Source organism: Oncorhynchus nerka, unplaced genomic scaffold (assembly GCF_034236695.1).
Source record: "Oncorhynchus nerka isolate Pitt River unplaced genomic scaffold, Oner_Uvic_2.0 unplaced_scaffold_1341, whole genome shotgun sequence".
NCBI lineage: Eukaryota > Metazoa > Chordata > Actinopteri > Salmoniformes > Salmonidae > Oncorhynchus > Oncorhynchus nerka.
Genome location: NW_027040012.1, coordinates 53,580 through 71,438, shown reverse-complemented (window position 1 = coordinate 71,438; position 17,859 = coordinate 53,580). Strand labels below are relative to the sequence as shown.

The following is a 17,859-nucleotide window of genomic DNA, read 5'->3' as shown; positions in this document are numbered from 1 at the left end:
ACCATGGACCTGGTGTTTGTTCCCTCAGCACCATGGACCTGCTGTTTGTTCCCTCAGAACCATGGACCTGCTGTTTGTTCCCTTAGCACCATGGACCTGCTGTTTGTTCCCTGTTCCCTCAGCACCATGGACCTGGTGTTTGTTCCCTCAGCACCATGGACCTGCTGTTTGTTCCCTCAGCACCATGGACCTGCTGTTTGTTCCCTGTTCCCTCAGCACCATGGACCTGCTGTTTGTTCCCTGTTCCCTCAGTACCATGGACCTGGTGTTTGTTCCCTCAGCACCATGGACCTGCTGTTTGTTCCCTGTTCCCTCAGCACCATGGACCTGGTGTTTGTTCCCTGTTCCCTCAGCACCATGGACCTGCTGTTTGTTCCCTGTTCCCTCAGCACCATGGACCTGCTGTTTGTTCCCTGTTCCCTCAGCACCATGGACCTGCTGTTTGTTCCCTCAGCACCATGGACCTGCTGTTTGTTCCCTCAGTACCATGGACCTGCTGTTTGTTCCCTCAGCACCATGGACCTGCTGTTTGTTCCCTCAGCACCATGGACCTCGTGTTTGTTCCCTCAGCACCATGGACCTGCTGTTTGTTCCCTCAGTACCATGGACCTGCTGTTTGTTCCCTGTTCCCTCAGCACCATGGACCTGGTGTTTGTTCCCTCAGCACCATGGACCTGCTGTTTGTTCCCTCAGCACCATGGACCTGGTGTTTGTTCTCTCAGCACCATGGACCTGGTGTTTGTTCCCTCAGCACCATGGACCTGGTGTTTGTTCCCTCAGCACCATGGACCTGGTGTTTGTTCCCTCAGCACCATGGACCTGGTGTTTGTTCCCTCAGCACCATGGACCTGCTGTTTGTTCCCTCAGCACCATGGACCTGCTGTTTGTTCCCTCAGCACCATGGACCTGCTGTTTGTTCCCTCAGCACCATGGACCTGGTGTTTGTTCCCTCAGCACCATGGACCTGGTGTTTGTTCCCTCAGCACCATGGACCTGGTGTTTGTTCCCTCAGCACCATGGACCTGGTGTTTGTTCCCTCAGCACCATGGACCTGGTGTTTGTTCCCTCAGCACCATGGACCTGCTCTACTGTAGTACTTTTGTTCCCTCAGCACCATGGACCTGCTGTTTGTTCCCTCAGCACCATGGACCTGCTGTTTGTTCCCTGTTCCCTCAGCACCATGGACCTGGTGTTTGTTCCCTCAGCACCATGGACCTGCTGTTTGTTCCCTCAGCACCATGGACCTGCTGTTTGTTCCCTGTTCCCTCAGCACCATGGACCTGCTGTTTGTTCCCTGTTTGTTACCATGGACCTGGTGTTTGTTCCCTCAGCACCATGGACCTGCTGTTTGTTCCCTGTTCCCTCAGCACCATGGACCTGGTGTTTGTTCCCTGTTCCTCAGCACCATGGACCTGCTGTTTGTTCCCTGGACCTGCTGTTTTCCTCAGCACCATGGACCTGCTGTTTGTTCAGCACCATGGACCCTGTTTGTTCCCTCAGCACCATGGACCTGCTGTTTGTTCCCTCAGCACCATGGACCTGCTGTTTGTTCCCTCAGTACCATGGACCATGGACCTGTTTGTTCCCTCAGCACCATGCACCACCTGCTGTTTGTTCCCTCAGCACCATGGACCTGGTGTTTGTTCCCTCAGCACCATGGACCTGGTGTTTGTTCCCTCAGCACCATGGACCTGGTGTTTGTTCCCTCAGCACCATGGACCTGGTGTTTGTTCCCTCAGCACCATGGACCTGGTGTTTGTTCCCTCAGCACCATGGACCTGCTGTTTTGTTCCCTCAGCACCATGGACCTGGTGTTTGTTCCCTCAGCACCATGGACCTGCTGTTTGTTCCCTCAGCACCATGGACCTGGTGTTTGTTCCCTCAGCACCATGGACCTGCTGTTTGTTCCCTCAGCACCATGGACCTGCTGTTTGTTCCCTCAGCACCATGGACCTGCTGTTTGGACCTGCTGTTTGTTCCCTCAGCACCATGGACCTGCTGTTTGTTCCCTCAGCACCATGGACCTGCTGTTTGTTCCCTCAGCACCATGGACCTGCTGTTTGTTCCCTCAGCACCATGGACCTGGTGTTTGTTCCCTCAGCACCATGGACCTGCTGTTTGTTCCCTCAGCACCATGGACCTGCTGTTTGTTTGTTCCTCAGCACCATGGACCTGGTGTTTGTTCCCTCAGCACCATGGACCTGGTGTTTGTTCCCTCAGCACCATGGACCTGTTTGTTCCTCAGCACCATGGACCTGCTGTTTGTTCCCTCAGCACCATGGACCTGGTGTTTGTTCCCTCAGCACCATGGACCTGGTGTTTGTTCCCTCAGCACCATGGACCTGGTGTTTGTTCCCTCAGCACCATGGACCTGGTGTTTGTTCCCTCAGCACCATGGACCTGGTGTTTGTTCCCTCAGCACCATGGACCTGCTGTTTGTTCCCTCAGCACCATGGACCTGCTGTTTGTTCCCTCAGCACCATGGACCTGCTGTTTGTTCCCTGTTCCCTCAGCACCATGGACCTGGTGTTTGTTCCCTCAGCACCATGGACCTGGTGTTTGTTCCCTCAGCACCATGGACCTGCTGTTTGTTTGTTCCCTCAGCACCATGGACCTGCTGTTTGTTTGTTCCCTCAGCACCATGGACCTGGTGTTTGTTCCCTCAGCACCATGGACCTGCTGTTTGTTCCCTGTTCCCTCAGCACCATGGACCTGGTGTTTGTTCCCTCAGCACCATGGACCTGCTGTTTGTTCCCTGTTCCCTCAGCACCATGGACCTGCTGTGTTTGTTCCCTCAGCACCATGGACCTGCTGTTTGTTCCCTCAGCACCATGGACCTGCTGTTTGTTCCCTCAGCACCATGGACCTGCTGTTTGTTCCCAGCACCATGGACCTGCTGTTTGTTCCCTCAGCACCATGGACCTGTGTTTGTTCCCTCAGCACCATGGACCTGCTGTTTGTTCCCTCAGCACCATGGACCTGCTGTTTGTTCCCTGTTCCCTCAGCACCATGGACCTGCTGTTTGTTCCCTCAGCACCATGGACCTGCTGTTTGTTCCCTCAGCACCATGGACCTGGTGTTTGTTCCCTCAGCACCATGGACCTGGTGTTTGTTCCCTCAGCACCATGGACCTGCTGTTTGTTCCCTGTTCCCTCAGCACCATGGACCTGGTGTTTGTTCCCTCAGCACCATGGACCTGGTGTTTGTTCCCTCAGCACCATGGACCTGCTGTTTGTTCCCTCAGCACCATGGACCTGCTGTTTGTTCCCTCAGCACCATGGACCTGCTGTTTGTTCCCTCAGCACCATGGACCTGGTGTTTGTTCCCTCAGCACCATGGACCTGCTGTTTGTTCCCTCAGCACCATGGACCTGCTGTTTGTTCCCTCAGCACCATGGACCTGGTGTTTGTTCCCTCAGCACCATGGACCACTGTTTGTTCCCTCAGCACCATGGACCTGCTGTTTGTTCCCTCAGCACCATGGACCTGGTGTTTGTTCCCTCAGCACCATGGACCTGGTGTTTGTTCCCTCAGCACCATGGACCTGCTGTTTGTTTGTTCCCTCAGCACCATGGACCCTGTTTGTTTGTTGGACCCTCAGCACCATGGACCTGTTTGTTTGTTCCTCAGCACCATGGACCTGGTGTTTGTTCCTGTTCCCTCAGCACCATGGACCTGCTGTTTGTTCCCCCTCAGCACCATGGACCTGCTGTTTGTTCCCTGTTCCCTCAGCACCATGGACCTGCTGTTTGTTCCCTCAGCACCATGGACCTGCTGTTTGTTCCCTCAGTACCATGGACCTGCTGTTTGTTCCCTCAGCACCATGGACCTGCTGTTTGTTCCCTCAGCACCATGGACCTGCTGTTTGTTCCCTGTTCCCTCAGCACCATGGACCTGGTGTTTGTTCCCTCAGCACCATGGACCTGCTGTTTGTTCCCTCAGCACCATGGACCTGGTGTTTGTTCCCTCAGCACCATGGACCTGGTGTTTGTTCCCTCAGCACCATGGACCTGGTGTTTGTTCCCTCAGCACCATGGACCTGGTGTTTGTTCCCTCAGCACCATGGACCTGCTGTTTGTTCCCTCAGCACCATGGACCTGCTGTTTGTTCCCTCAGCACCATGGACCTGCTGTTTGTTCCCTCAGCACCATGGACCTGCTGTTTGTTCCCTCAGCACCATGGACCTGGTGTTTGTTCCCTCAGCACCATGGACCTGGTGTTTGTTCCCTCAGCACCATGGACCTGCTGTTTGTTGGACCTGCTGTTTGTTCCCTCAGCACCATGGACCTGCTGTTTGTTCCCTCAGCACCATGGACCTGCTGTTTGTTCCCTCAGCACCATGGACCTGCTGTTTGTTCCCTCAGCACCATGGACCTGCTGTTTGTTCCCTCAGCACCATGGACCTGCTGTTTGTTCCCTGTTCCCTCAGCACCATGGACCTGGTGTTTGTTCCCTCAGCACCATGGACCTGCTGTTTGTTCCCTCAGCACCATGGACCTGCTGTTTGTTCCCTCAGCACCATGGACCTGGTGTTTGTTCCCTCAGCACCATGGACCTGCTGTTTGTTCCCTGTTCCCTCAGCACCATGGACCTGGTGTTTGTTCCCTCAGCACCATGGACCTGCTGTTTGTTCCCTCAGCACCATGGACCTGGTGTTTGTTCCCTCAGCACCATGGACCTGGTGTTTGTTCCCTCAGCACCATGGACCTGCTGTTTGTTCCCTGTTCCCTCAGCACCATGGACCTGCTGTTTGTTCCCTCAGCACCATGGACCTGCTGTTTGTTCCCTCAGCACCATGGACCTGCTGTTTGTTCCCTCAGCACCATGGACCTGCTGTTTGTTCCCTCAGCACCATGGACCTGCTGTTTGTTCCTCAGCACCATGGACCTGCTGTTTGTTCCCTCAGCACCATGGACCTGCTGTTTGTTCCCTCAGCACCATGGACCTGGTGTTTGTTCCTCAGCACCATGGACCTGCTGTTTGTCCCTCAGCACCATGGACCTGCTGTTTGTTCCCTCAGCACCATGGACCTGCTGTTTGTTCCCTCAGCACCATGGACCTGCTGTTTGTTCCCTCAGCACCATGGACCTGCTGTTTGTTTGTTCCCTCAGCACCATGGACCTGGTGTTTGTTCCCTCAGCACCATGGACCTGCTGTTTGTTCCCTCAGCACCATGGACCTGCTGTTTGTTCCCTCAGCACCATGGACCTGCTGTTTGTTCCCTCAGCACCATGGACCTGGTGTTTGTTCCCTCAGCACCATGGACCTGCTGTTTGTTCCCCCTCAGCACCATGGACCTGCTGTTTGTTCCCTCAGCACCATGGACCTGGTGTTTGTTCCTCAGCACCATGGACCTGCTGTTTGTTCCCTCAGCACCATGGACCTGCTGTTTGTTCCCTCAGCACCATGGACCTGGTGTTTGTTCCCTCAGCACCATGGACCTGCTGTTTGTTCCCTCAGCACCATGGACCTGGTGTTTGTTCCCTCAGCACCATGGACCTGCTGTTTGTTCCCTCAGCACCATGGACCTGGTGTTTGTTCCCTCAGCACCATGGACCTGCTGTTTGTTCCCCTCAGCACCATGGACCTGCTGTTTGTTCCCTCAGCACCATGGACCTGCTGTTTGTTCCCCCTCAGCACCATGGACCTGGTGTTTGTTCCCTCAGCACCATGGACCTGCTGTTTGTTCCCTCAGCACCATGGACCTGCTGTTTGTTTCCTCAGCACCATGGACCTGCTGTTTGGACCCTGTTTGTTCCCTCAGCACCATGGACCTGGTGTTTGTTCCCTCCCTCAGCACCATGGACCTGCTGTTTGTTCCCTCAGCACCATGTTCCTCAGACATGGACCTGTTTGTTCCCTGTTCCCTCAGCACCATGGACCTGTTTGTTTGTTCCCTCAGCACCATGGACCTGCTGTTTGTTTGTTCCCTCAGCACCATGGACCTGCTGTTTGTTCCCTCAGCACCATGGACCTGGTGTTTGTTCCCTCAGCACCATGGACCTGCTGTTTGTTCCCTCAGCACCATGGACCTGCTGTTTGTTCCCTCAGCACCATGGACCTGCTGTTTGTTCCCTCAGCACCATGGACCTGCTGTTTGTTTGTTCCCTCAGCACCATGGACCTGGTGTTTGTTCCCTCAGCACCATGGACCTGCTGTTTGTTCCCTCAGCACCATGGACCTGCTGTTTGTTCCCTCAGCACCATGGACCTGGTGTTTGTTCCCTCAGCACCATGGACCTGCTGTTTGTTCCCTCAGCACCATGGACCTGGTGTTTGTTCCCTCAGCACCATGGACCTGCTGTTTGTTCCCTCAGCACCATGGACCTGGTGTTTGTTCTCTCAGCACCATGGACCTGCTGTTTGTTCCCTGTTCCCTCAGCACCATGGACCTGCTGTTTGTTCCCTCAGCACCATGGACCTGCTGTTTGTTCCCTCAGCAACATGGACCAGGTGTTTGTTCCCTCAGCACCATGGACCTGGTGTTTGTTCCCTCAGCACCATGGACCTGCTGTTTGTTCCCTCAGCACCATGGACCTGCTGTTTGTTCCCTCAGTACCATGGACCTGCTGTTTGTTCCCTCAGCACCATGGACCTGCTGTTTGTTCCCTCAGCACCATGGACCTGGTGTTTGTTCCCTCAGCACCATGGACCTGCTGTTTGTTCCCTGTTCCCTCAGCAGCATGGACCTGGTGTTTGTTCCCTCAGCACCACGGACCTGCTGTTTGTTCCCTCAGCACCATGGACCTGGTGTTTGTTCTCTCAGCACCATGGACCTGGTGTTTGTTCCCTCAGCACCATGGACCTGGTGTTTGTTCCCTCAGCACCATGGACCTGGTGTTTGTTCCCTCAGCACCATGGACCTGCTGTTTGTTCCCTCAGCACCATGGACCTGGTGTTTGTTCTCTCAGCACCATGGACCTGCTGTTTGTTCCCTCAGCACCATGGACCTGCTGTTTGTTCCCTGTTCCCTCAGCACCATGGACCTGGTGTTTGTTCCCTCAGCACCATGGACCTGCTGTTTGTTCCCTCAGCACCATGGACCTGCTGTTTGTTCCCTCAGCACCATGGACCTGCTGTTTGTTCCCTGTTCCCTCAGCACCATGGACCTGCTGTTTGTTCCCTGTTCACCATTCCCTCAGCACCATGGACCTGCTGTTTGTTTGTTCCCTCAGCACCATGGACCTGGTGTTTGTTCCCTCAGCACCATGGACCTGCTGTTTGTTCCCTCAGCACCATGGACCTGGTGTTTGTTCCCTCAGCACCATGGACCTGGTGTTTGTTCCCTCAGCACCATGGACCTGCTGTTTGTTCCCTCAGCACCATGGACCTGGTGTTTGTTCCCTCAGCACCATGGACCTGCTGTTTGTTCCCTCAGCACCATGGACCTGGTGTTTGTTCCCTCAGCACCATGGACCTGCTGTTTGTTCCCTCAGCACCATGGACCTGCTGTTTGTTCCCTCAGCACCATGGACCTGCTGTTTGTTCCCTCAGCACCATGGACCTGCTGTTTGTTCCCTCAGCACCATGGACCTGCTGTTTGTTCCCTCAGCACCATGGACCTGCTGTTTGTTTGTTCCCTCAGCACCATGGACCTGCTGTTTGTTCCCTCAGCACCATGGACCTGTTTGTTTGTTCCCTCAGCACCATGGACCTGCTGTTTGTTCCCTCAGCACCATGGACCTGGTGTTTGTTTGTTCCCTCAGCACCATGGACCTGGTGTTTGTTCCCTCAGCACCATGGACCTGGTGTTTGTTCCCTCAGCACCATGGACCTGTTTGTTCCCCAGCACCATGGACCTGCTGTTTGTTCCCTCAGCACCATGGACCTGGTGTTTGTTCCCTCAGCACCATGGACCTGTTTGTTTGTTCCCTCAGCACCATGGACCTGGTGTTTGTTCCCTCAGCACCATGGACCTGCTGTTTGTTTTGTTCCCTCAGCACCATGGACCTGGTGTTTGTTCCCTCAGCACCATGGACCTGGTGTTTGTTCCCTCAGCACCATGGACCTGCTGTTTGTTTCAGCACCATGGACCTGTTTGTTTCCCTCAGCACCATGGACCTGCTGTTTGTTCCTCAGCACCATGGACCTGCTGTTTGTTTGTTCCCTCAGCACCATGGACCTGCTGTTTGTTCCCTGTTCCCTCAGCACCATGGACCTGCTGTTTGTTCCCTCAGCACCATGGACCTGCTGTTTGTTCCCTCAGCACCATGGACCTGCTGTTTGTTCCCTCAGCACCATGGACCTGGTGTTTGTTCCCTCAGCACCATGGACCTGTTTGTTTGTTCCCTCAGCACCATGGACCTGGTGTTTGTTCCTCAGCACCATGGACCTGGTGTTTGTTCCCTCAGCACCATGGACCTGCTGTTTGTTCCCTCAGCACCATGGACCCTGTTTGTTCCCTGTTCCCTCAGCACCATGGACCTGTTTGTTTGTTCCCTCAGCACCATGGACCTGCTGTTTGTTCCCTCAGCACCATGGACCTGCTGTTTGTTCCCTCAGCACCATGGACCTGGTGTTTGTTCCCTCAGCACCATGGACCTGGTGTTTGTTGTCAGCACCATGGACCTGCTGTTTGTTCCCTCAGCACCATGGACCTGGTGTTTGTTCCCTCAGCACCATGGACCTGCTGTTTGTTCCCTCAGCACCATGGACCTGCTGTTTGTTCCCTGTTCCCTCAGCACCATGGACCTGCTGTTTGTTCCCTCAGCACCATGGACCTGCTGTTTGTTCCCTCAGCACCATGGACCTGCTGTTTGTTCCTCAGCACCATGGACCTGCTGTTTGTTCCCTCAGCACCATGGACCTGGTGTTTGTTCCCTCAGCACCATGGACCTGGTGTTTGTTCCCTCAGCACCATGGACCTGCTGTTTGTTCCTGTTCCCTCAGCACCATGGACCTGGTGTTTGTTCCCTCAGCACCATGGACCTGGTGTTTGTTCCCTCAGCACCATGGACCTGGTGTTTGTTCCCTCAGCACCATGGACCTGGTGTTTGTTCCCTCAGCACCATGGACCTGCTGTTTGTTCCTCAGCACCATGGACCTGCTGTGTTTGTTCCCTCAGCACCATGGACCTGCTGTTTTTGTTCCCTCAGCACCATGGACCTGGTGTTTGTTCCCTCAGCACCATGGACCTGCTGTTTGTTCCCTCAGCACCATGGACCTGCTGTTTGTTCCCCCTCAGCACCATGGACCTGGTGTTTGTTCCCTCAGCACCATGGACCTGCTGTTTGTTCCCTCAGCACCATGGACCTGGTGTTTGTTCCTCAGCACCATGGACCTGCTGTTTGTTTGTTCCCTCAGCACCATGGACCTGCTGTTTGTTCCCTCAGCACCATGGACCTGTTCCCTCAGCACCTGTTTGTTCCCTCAGCACCATGGACCTGCTGTTTGTTTGTTCCCTCAGCACCATGGACCTGCTGTTTGTTCCCCCTCAGCACCATGGACCTGCTGTTTGTTCCCTCAGCACCATGGACCTGCTGTTTGTTCCCTCAGCACCATGGACCTGTTTGTTGTTCCCTCAGCACCATGGACCTGTTCCCTCAGCACCATGGACCTGCTGTTTGTTCCCTGTTCCCTCAGCACCATGGACCTGGTGTTTGTTCCCTCAGCACCATGGACCTGCTGTTTGTTCCCTGTTCCCTCAGCACCATGGACCTGCTGTTTGTTCCCTGTTCCCTCAGCACCATGGACCTGCTGTGTTCCCTGTTCCCTCAGCACCATGGACCTGCTGTTTGTTCCCTCAGCACCATGGACCTGTTTGTTTGTTCCCTCAGCACCATGGACCTGGTGTTTGTTCCCTCAGCACCATGGACCTGCTGTTTGTTCCCTCAGCACCATGGACCTGCTGTTTGTTCCCTCAGCACCATGGACCTGCTGTTTGTTCCCTCAGCACCATGGACCTGCTGTTTGTTCCCTCAGCACCATGGACCTGGTGTTTGTTCCCTCAGCACCATGGACCTGCTGTTTGTTTCAGTACCATGGACCTGCTGTTTGTTCCCTCAGCACCATGGACCTGCTGTTTGTTTGTTCCCTCAGCACCATGGACCTGGTGTTTGTTCCCTCAGCACCATGGACCTGGTGTTTGTTCCCTCAGCACCATGGACCTGGTGTTTGTTCTGTTCCCTCAGCACCATGGACCTGGTGTTTGTTCCCTCAGCACCATGGACCTGGTGTTTGTTCCCTCAGCACCATGGACCTGCTGTTTGTTCCCTCAGCACCATGGACCTGGTGTTTGTTCCCTCAGCACCATTCTGTTTGTTCCCTCAGCACCATGGACCTGCTGTTTGTTTGTTCCCTCAGCACCATGGACCTGGTGTTTGTTCCCTCAGCACCATGGACCTGGTGTTTGTTCCCTCAGCACCATGGACCTGCTGTTTGTTCCCTCAGCACCATGGACCTGGTGTTTGTTCCCTGTTCCTCAGCACCATGGACCTGCTGTTTGTTCCCTCAGCACCATGGACCTGCTGTTTGTTCCCTGTTCCCTCAGCACCATGGACCTGGTGTTTGTTCCCTCAGCACCATGGACCTGGTGTTTGTTCCCTCAGCACCATGGACCTGGTGTTTGTTCCCTCAGCACCATGGACCTGGTGTTTGTTCCCTCAGCACCATGGACCTGGTGTTTGTTCCCTCAGCACCATGGACCTGCTGTTTGTTCCCTCAGCACCATGGACCTGGTGTTTGTTCTCTCAGCACCATGGACCTGCTGTTTGTTCCCTCAGCACCATGGACCTGGTGTTTGTTCCCTCAGCACCATGGACCTGGTGTTTGTTCCCTCACCACCATGGACCTGCTGTTTGTTCCCTCAGCACCATGGACCTGGTGTTTGTTCCCTCAGCACCATGGACCTGCTGTTTGTTCCCTGTTCCATCAGCACCATGGACCTGCTGTTTGTTCCCTGTTCCCTCAGCATCATGGACCTGGTGTTTGTTCCCTGTTCCCTCAGCACCATGGACCTGGTGTTTGTTCCCTCAGCACCATGGACCTGGTGTTTGTTCCCTCAGCACCATGGACCTGCTGTTTGTTCCCTCAGCACCATGGACCTGGTGTTTGTTCCCTCAGTACCATGGACCTGCTGTTTGTTCCCTGTTCCCTCAGCACCATGGACCTGCTGTTTGTTCCCTCAGCACCATGGACCTGCTGTTTGTTCCCTCAGCACCATGGACCTGCTGTTTGTTCCCTCAGCACCATGGACCTGCTGTTTGTTCCCTCAGCACCATGGACCTGCTGTTTGTTCCCTCAGCACCATGGACCTGGTGTTTGTTCCCTCAGCACCATGGACCTGCTGTTTGTTCCCTGTTCCCTCAGCACCATGGACCTGCTGTTTGTTCCCTGTTCCCTCAGCACCATGGACCTGCTGTTTGTTCCCTGTTCCCTCAGCACCATGGACCTGCTGTTTGTTCCCTGTTCCCTCAGCACCATGGACCTGCTGTTTGTTTGTTCCCTCAGCACCATGGACCTGGTGTTTGTTCCCTCAGCACCATGGACCTGCTGTTTGTTCCCTCAGCACCATGGACCTGCTGTTTGTTTGTTCCCTCAGCACCATGGACCTGCTGTTTGTTCCCCCTCAGCACCATGGACCTGGTGTTTGTTCCCTCAGCACCATGGACCTGCTGTTTGTTCCCTCAGCACCATGGACCTGCTGTTTGTTCCCTCAGCACCATGGACCTGCTGTTTGTTTGTTCCCTCAGCACCATGGACCTGCTGTTTGTTCCCTCAGCACCATGGACCTGCTGTTTGTTCCCTCAGCACCATGGACCTGCTGTTTGTTCCCTCAGCACCATGGACCTGCTGTTTGTTCCCTCAGCACTCCATGGACCTGCTGTTTGTTCAGGTTCAGCACCATGGACCTGCTGTTTGTTTGTTCCCTCAGCACCATGGACCTGCTGTTTGTTCCCTCAGCACCATGGACCTGCTGTTTGTTCCCCAATGTTTGTTTGCAGTTTGATAACCATTAGTTCTCTGAACAGGTTACAACCATCAGATTGTACTGATGTGTGTGTGTTGATATCAGGTTATAGTAATGTGTGTGTTGATATCAGGTTATAGTAATGTGTGTGTGTTGATATCAGGTTATAGTAATGTGTGTGTTGATATCAGGTTATAGTAATGTGTGTGTTGATATCAGGTTATAGTAAAATGTGTGTGTTGATATCAGGTTATAGTAATGTGTGTGTTGATATCAGGTTATAGTAATGTGTGTGTTGATATCAGGTTATAGTAATGTGTGTGTTGATATCAGGTTATAGTAATGTGTGTGTTGATATCAGGTTATAGTAATGTGTGTGTGTTGATATCAGGTTATAGTAATGTGTGTGTTGATATCAGGTTATAGTAATGTGTGTGTTGATATCAGGTTATAGTAATGTGTGTGTGTTGATATCAGGTTATAGTAATGTGTGTGTTGATTATAGTAATGTGTGTGTTGATATCAGGTTATAGTAATGTGTGTGTTGATATCAGGTTATAGTAATGTGTGTGTTGATATCAGGTTATAGTAATGTGTGTGTTGATATCAGGTTATAGTAATGTGTGTGTGTTGATATCAGGTTATAGTAATGTGTGTGTTGATATCAGGTTATAGTAATGTGTGTGTTGATATCAGGTTATAGTAATGTGTGTGTTGATATCAGGTTATAGTAATGTGTGTGTTGATATCAGGTTATAGTAATGTGTGTGTTGATATCAGGTTATAGTAATGTGTGTGTTGATATCAGGTTATAGTAATGTGTGTGTTGATATCAGGTTATAGTAATGTGTGTGTGTTGATATCAGGTTATAGTAATGTGTGTGTGATATGTGTTGATATCAGGTTATAGTAATGTGTGTGTTGATATCAGGTTATAGTAATGTGTGTGTTGATATCAGGTTATAGTAATGTGTGTGTTGATATCAGGTTATAGTAATGTGTGTGTTGATATCAGGTTATAGTAATGTGTGTGTGTTGATATCAGGTTATAGTAATGTGTGTGTTGATATCAGGTTATAGTAATGTGTGTGTTGATATCAGGTTATAGTAATGTGTGTGTGTTGATATCAGGTTATAGTAATGTGTGTGTTGATATCAGGTTATAGTAATGTGTGTGTTGATATCAGGTTATAGTAATGTGTGTGTTGATATCAGGTTATAGTAATGTGTGTGTTGATATCAGGTTATAGTAATGTGTGTGTTGATATCAGGTTATAGTAATGTGTGTGTTGATATCAGGTTATAGTAATGTGTGTGTTGATATCAGGTTATAGTAATGTGTGTGTTGATATCAGGTTATAGTAATGTGTGTGTTGATATCAGGTTATAGTAATGTGTGTGTTGATATCAGGTTATAGTAATGTGTGTGTGTTGATATCAGGTTATAGTAATGTGTGTGTTGATATCAGGTTATAGTAATGTGTGTGTTGATATCAGGTTATAGTAATGTGTGTGTTGATATCAGGTTATAGTAATGTGTGTGTTGATATCAGGTTATAGTAATGTGTGTGTGTTGATATCAGGTTATAGTAATGTGTGTGTTGATATCAGGTTATAGTAATGTGGTGTTGATATCAGGTTATAGTAATGTGTGTGTGTTGATATCAGGTTATAGTAATGTGTGTGTTGATATCAGGTTATAGTAATGTGTGTGTTGATATCAGGTTATAGTAATGTGTGTGTTGATATCAGGTTATAGTAATGTGTGTGTTGATATCAGGTTATAGTAATGTGTGTGTGTTGATATCAGGTTATAGTAATGTGTGTGTTGATATCAGGTTATAGTAATGTGTGTGTTGATATCAGGTTATAGTAATGTGTGTGTTGATATCAGGTTATAGTAATGTGTGTGTTGATATCAGGTTATAGTAATGTGTGTGTTGATATCAGGTTATAGTAATGTGTGTGTTGATATCAGGTTATAGTAATGTGTGTGTGTTGATATCAGGTTATAGTAATGTGTGTGTTGATATCAGGTTATAGTAATGTGTGTGTTGATATCAGGTTATAGTAATGTGTGTGTTGATATCAGGTTATAGTAATGTGTGTGTTGATATCAGGTTATAGTAATGTGTGTGTTGATATCAGGTTATAGTAATGTGTGTGTTGATATCAGGTTATAGTAATGTGTGTGTTGATATCAGGTTATAGTAATGTGTGTGTTGATATCAGGTTATAGTAATGTGTGTGTTGATATCAGGTTATAGTAATGTGTGTGTTGTTGATATCAGGTTATAGTAATGTGTGTGTTGATATCAGGTTATAGTAATGTGTGTGTTGATATCAGGTTATAGTAATGTGTGTGTTGATATCAGGTTATAGTAATGTGTGTGTTGATATCAGGTTATAGTAATGTGTGTTGATATCAGGTTATAGTAATGTGTGTGTTGATATCAGGTTATAGTAATGTGTGTGTTGATATCAGGTTATAGTAATGTGTGTGTGTTGATATCAGGTTATAGTAATGTGTGTGTTGATATCAGGTTATAGTAATGTGTGTGTGTTGATATCAGGTTATAGTAATGTGTGTGTGTTGATATCAGGTTATAGTAATGTGTGTGTTGATATCAGGTTATAGTAATGTGTGTGTTGATATCAGGTTATAGTAATGTGTGTGTTGATATCAGGTTATAGTAATGTGTGTGTTGATATCAGGTTATAGTAATGTGTGTGTGTTGATATCAGGTTATAGTAATGTGTGTGTTGATATCAGGTTATAGTAATGTGTGTGTGTTGATATCAGGTTATAGTAATGTGTGTGTTGATATCAGGTTATAGTAATGTGTGTGTTGATATCAGGTTATAGTAATGTGTGTGTTGATATCAGGTTATAGTAATGTGTGTGTTGATATCAGGTTATAGTAATGTGTGTGTTGATATCAGGTTATAGTAATGTGTGTGTTGATATCAGGTTATAGTAATAGTAATGTGTGTGTGATATCAGGTTTGATATCAGGTTATAGTAATGTGTGTGTTGATATCAGGTTATAGTAATGTGTGTGTTGATATCAGGTTATAGTAATGTGTGTGTTGATATCAGGTTATAGTAATGTGTGTGTTGATATCAGGTTATAGTAATGTGTGTGTTGATATCAGGTTATAGTAATGTGTGTGTTGATATCAGGTTATAGTAATGTGTGTGTGTTGATATCAGGTTATAGTAATGTGTGTGTTGATATCAGGTTATAGTAATGTGTGTGTTGATATCAGGTTATAGTAATGTGTGTGTTGATATCAGGTTATAGTAATGTGTGTGTTGATATCAGGTTATAGTAATGTGTGTGTTGATATCAGGTTATAGTAATGTGTGTGTGTGTGTTGATATCAGGTTATAGTAATGTGTGTGTGTTGATATCAGGTTATAGTAATGTGTGTGTTGATATCAGGTTATAGTAATGTGTGTGTTGATATCAGGTTATAGTAATGTGTGTGTTGATATCAGGTTATAGTAATGTGTGTGTGTTGATATCAGGTTATAGTAATGTGTGTGTGTTGATATCAGGTTATAGTAATGTGTGTGTGTTGATATCAGGTTATAGTAATGTGTGTGTTGATATCAGGTTATAGTAATGTGTGTGTTGATATCAGGTTATAGTAATGTGTGTGTTGATATCAGGTTATAGTAATGTGTGTGTGTTGATATCAGGTTATAGTAATGTGTGTGTTGATATCAGGTTATAGTAATGTGTGTGTTGATATCAGGTTATAGTAATGTGTGTGTTGATATCAGGTTATAGTAATGTGTGTGTGTTGATATCAGGTTATAGTAATGTGTGTGTTGATATCAGGTTATAGTAATGTGTGTGTTGATATCAGGTTATAGTAATGTGTGTGTTGATATCAGGTTATAGTAATGTGTGTGTTGATATCAGGTTATAGTAATGTGTGTGTTGATATCAGGTTATAGTAATGTGTGTGTTGATATCAGGTTATAGTAATGTGTGTGTGATATCAGGTTATATGTGTGTGTTGATATCAGGTTATAGTAATGTGTGTGTTGATATCAGGTTATAGTAATGTGTGTGTTGATATCAGGTTATAGTAATGTGTGTGTTGATATCAGGTTATAGTAATGTGTGTGTTGTTTATATCAGGTTATAGTAATGTGTGTGTGTTGATATCAGGTTATAGTAATGTGTGTGTTGATATCAGGTTATAGTAATGTGTGTGTGTTGATATCAGGTTATAGTAATGTGTGTGTTGATATCAGGTTATAGTAATGTGTGTGTTGATATCAGGTTATAGTAATGTGTGTGTTGATATCAGGTTATAGTAATGTGTGTGTGTTGATATCAGGTTATAGTAATGTGTGTGTGTTGATATCAGGTTATAGTAATGTGTGTGTGTTGATATCAGGTTATAGTAATGTGTGTGTTGATATCAGGTTATAGTAATGTGTGTGTGTTGATATCAGGTTATAGTAATGTGTGTGTGTTGTTATTTTGTTACTGGCTGTTTGTGTTTCAGTCTTTGTTTCCGGTCCGTTGTTTCTTTCTGCGGAGCTTCACATGCTGCATGATCGTTGGTCATTAGCAAGAGGGTGGTAACAGAACATTAACAGAGATAAATATACACACAGTCTGTCACGTTGTTACCTTTATTTCATTTGTTTTGTCATTATTTAGTATGGTCAGGGCGTGAGTTGGGGTGGGCAGTCTATGTTTGTTTTTCTAACCAGCCTCACAACAACCAGCCTCACAACAACCAGCCTCACAACAACCAGCCTCACAACAACCAGCTTCACAACAACCAGCCTCACAACGACCAGCCTCACAACAAACAGCTTCACAACAACCAGCCTCACAACAAACAGCCTCACAACAACCAGCTTCACAACAACCAGCCTCACAACAAACAGCTTCACAACAACCAGCTTCACAACAACCAGCCTCACAACAACCAGCCTCACAACAACAAGCCTCACAACAACCAGCCTCACAACAAACAGCTTCACAACAACCAGCCTCACAACAAACAGCTTCACAACAACCAGCTTCACAACCTCACAACAAACAGCCTCACAACAACCAGCTTCACAACAAACAGCCTCACAACAAACAGCCTCACAACAAACAGCCTCACAACAAACAGCTTCACAACAAACAGCCTCACAACAAACAGCCTCACAACAAACAGCCTCACAATAAACAGCCTCACAACAACCAGCCTCACGACAAACAGCCTCACAACAACCAGCCTCACAACAACCAGCCTCACGACAAACAGCCTCACAACAACCAGCTTCACAACAACCAGCTTCACAACAACCAGCTTCACAACAACCAGCTTCACAACAAACAGCCTCACAACAACCAGCCTCACAACAACTAGCCTCACAACAACTAGCCTCACAACAAACAGCTTCACAAAAACTAGCCCAGCGAGACAGACAACTAAACAGGGTGAATACGAGGGAGAGACGAGGGAAAGGAGGAAATGGAGAGGAGGGGAGGTTTACTTGGCTCAAATAAATAAACAGAGTGAGGTGAGGAGAAAACTGATGAAAACTCTCTCTCTCTCTCTCTCTCTCTCTCTCTCTCTCTCTCTCTCTCTCTCTCTCTCTCTGTCTCTGTCTCTCTCTCTCTGTCTCTCTCTCTCTCTCTCTCTCTCTCTCTCTCTCTCTCTCTCTCTCTCTCTCTCTCTCTCTGTCTCTCTCTCTCTCTCTGTCCCCTCTCTCTCTCTCTTCTCTCTCTCTCTCTCTCTCTCTCTCTCTGTCCCTCTCCCTCTCTCTCTCTGTCTCTCTCTCTCCCTCTCTCTCTCTGTCTCTCTCTCAAACACACACGGCACACACAGAAACATTCAAGGGCTTTATTGACATGGGAAACATATGTTAACATTACCAAAGCAAGTGAAGTAGATAATATACAGAAGTGAAATAAACAATAAAAAATTA

The 17,859-nt window shown here is 48.4% G+C and overlaps 1 protein-coding gene across 1 annotated transcript in view; it reads left to right on the top strand.

Moving 5' to 3' along the window:
• The first annotated feature begins 5,767 nt into the window (after positions 1 to 5,767).
• Positions 5,768 to 17,859, top strand: part of LOC135568916 (spermatogenesis-associated protein 31H1-like) — a 32,533-nt gene continuing 20,441 nt past the window's right edge. The window contains exon 1 of the mRNA XM_065015703.1: positions 5,768 to 5,916. Coding sequence (XP_064871775.1) covers positions 5,768 to 5,916 — 149 coding nt within the window. The remainder of the gene's footprint in view (positions 5,917 to 17,859) is intronic.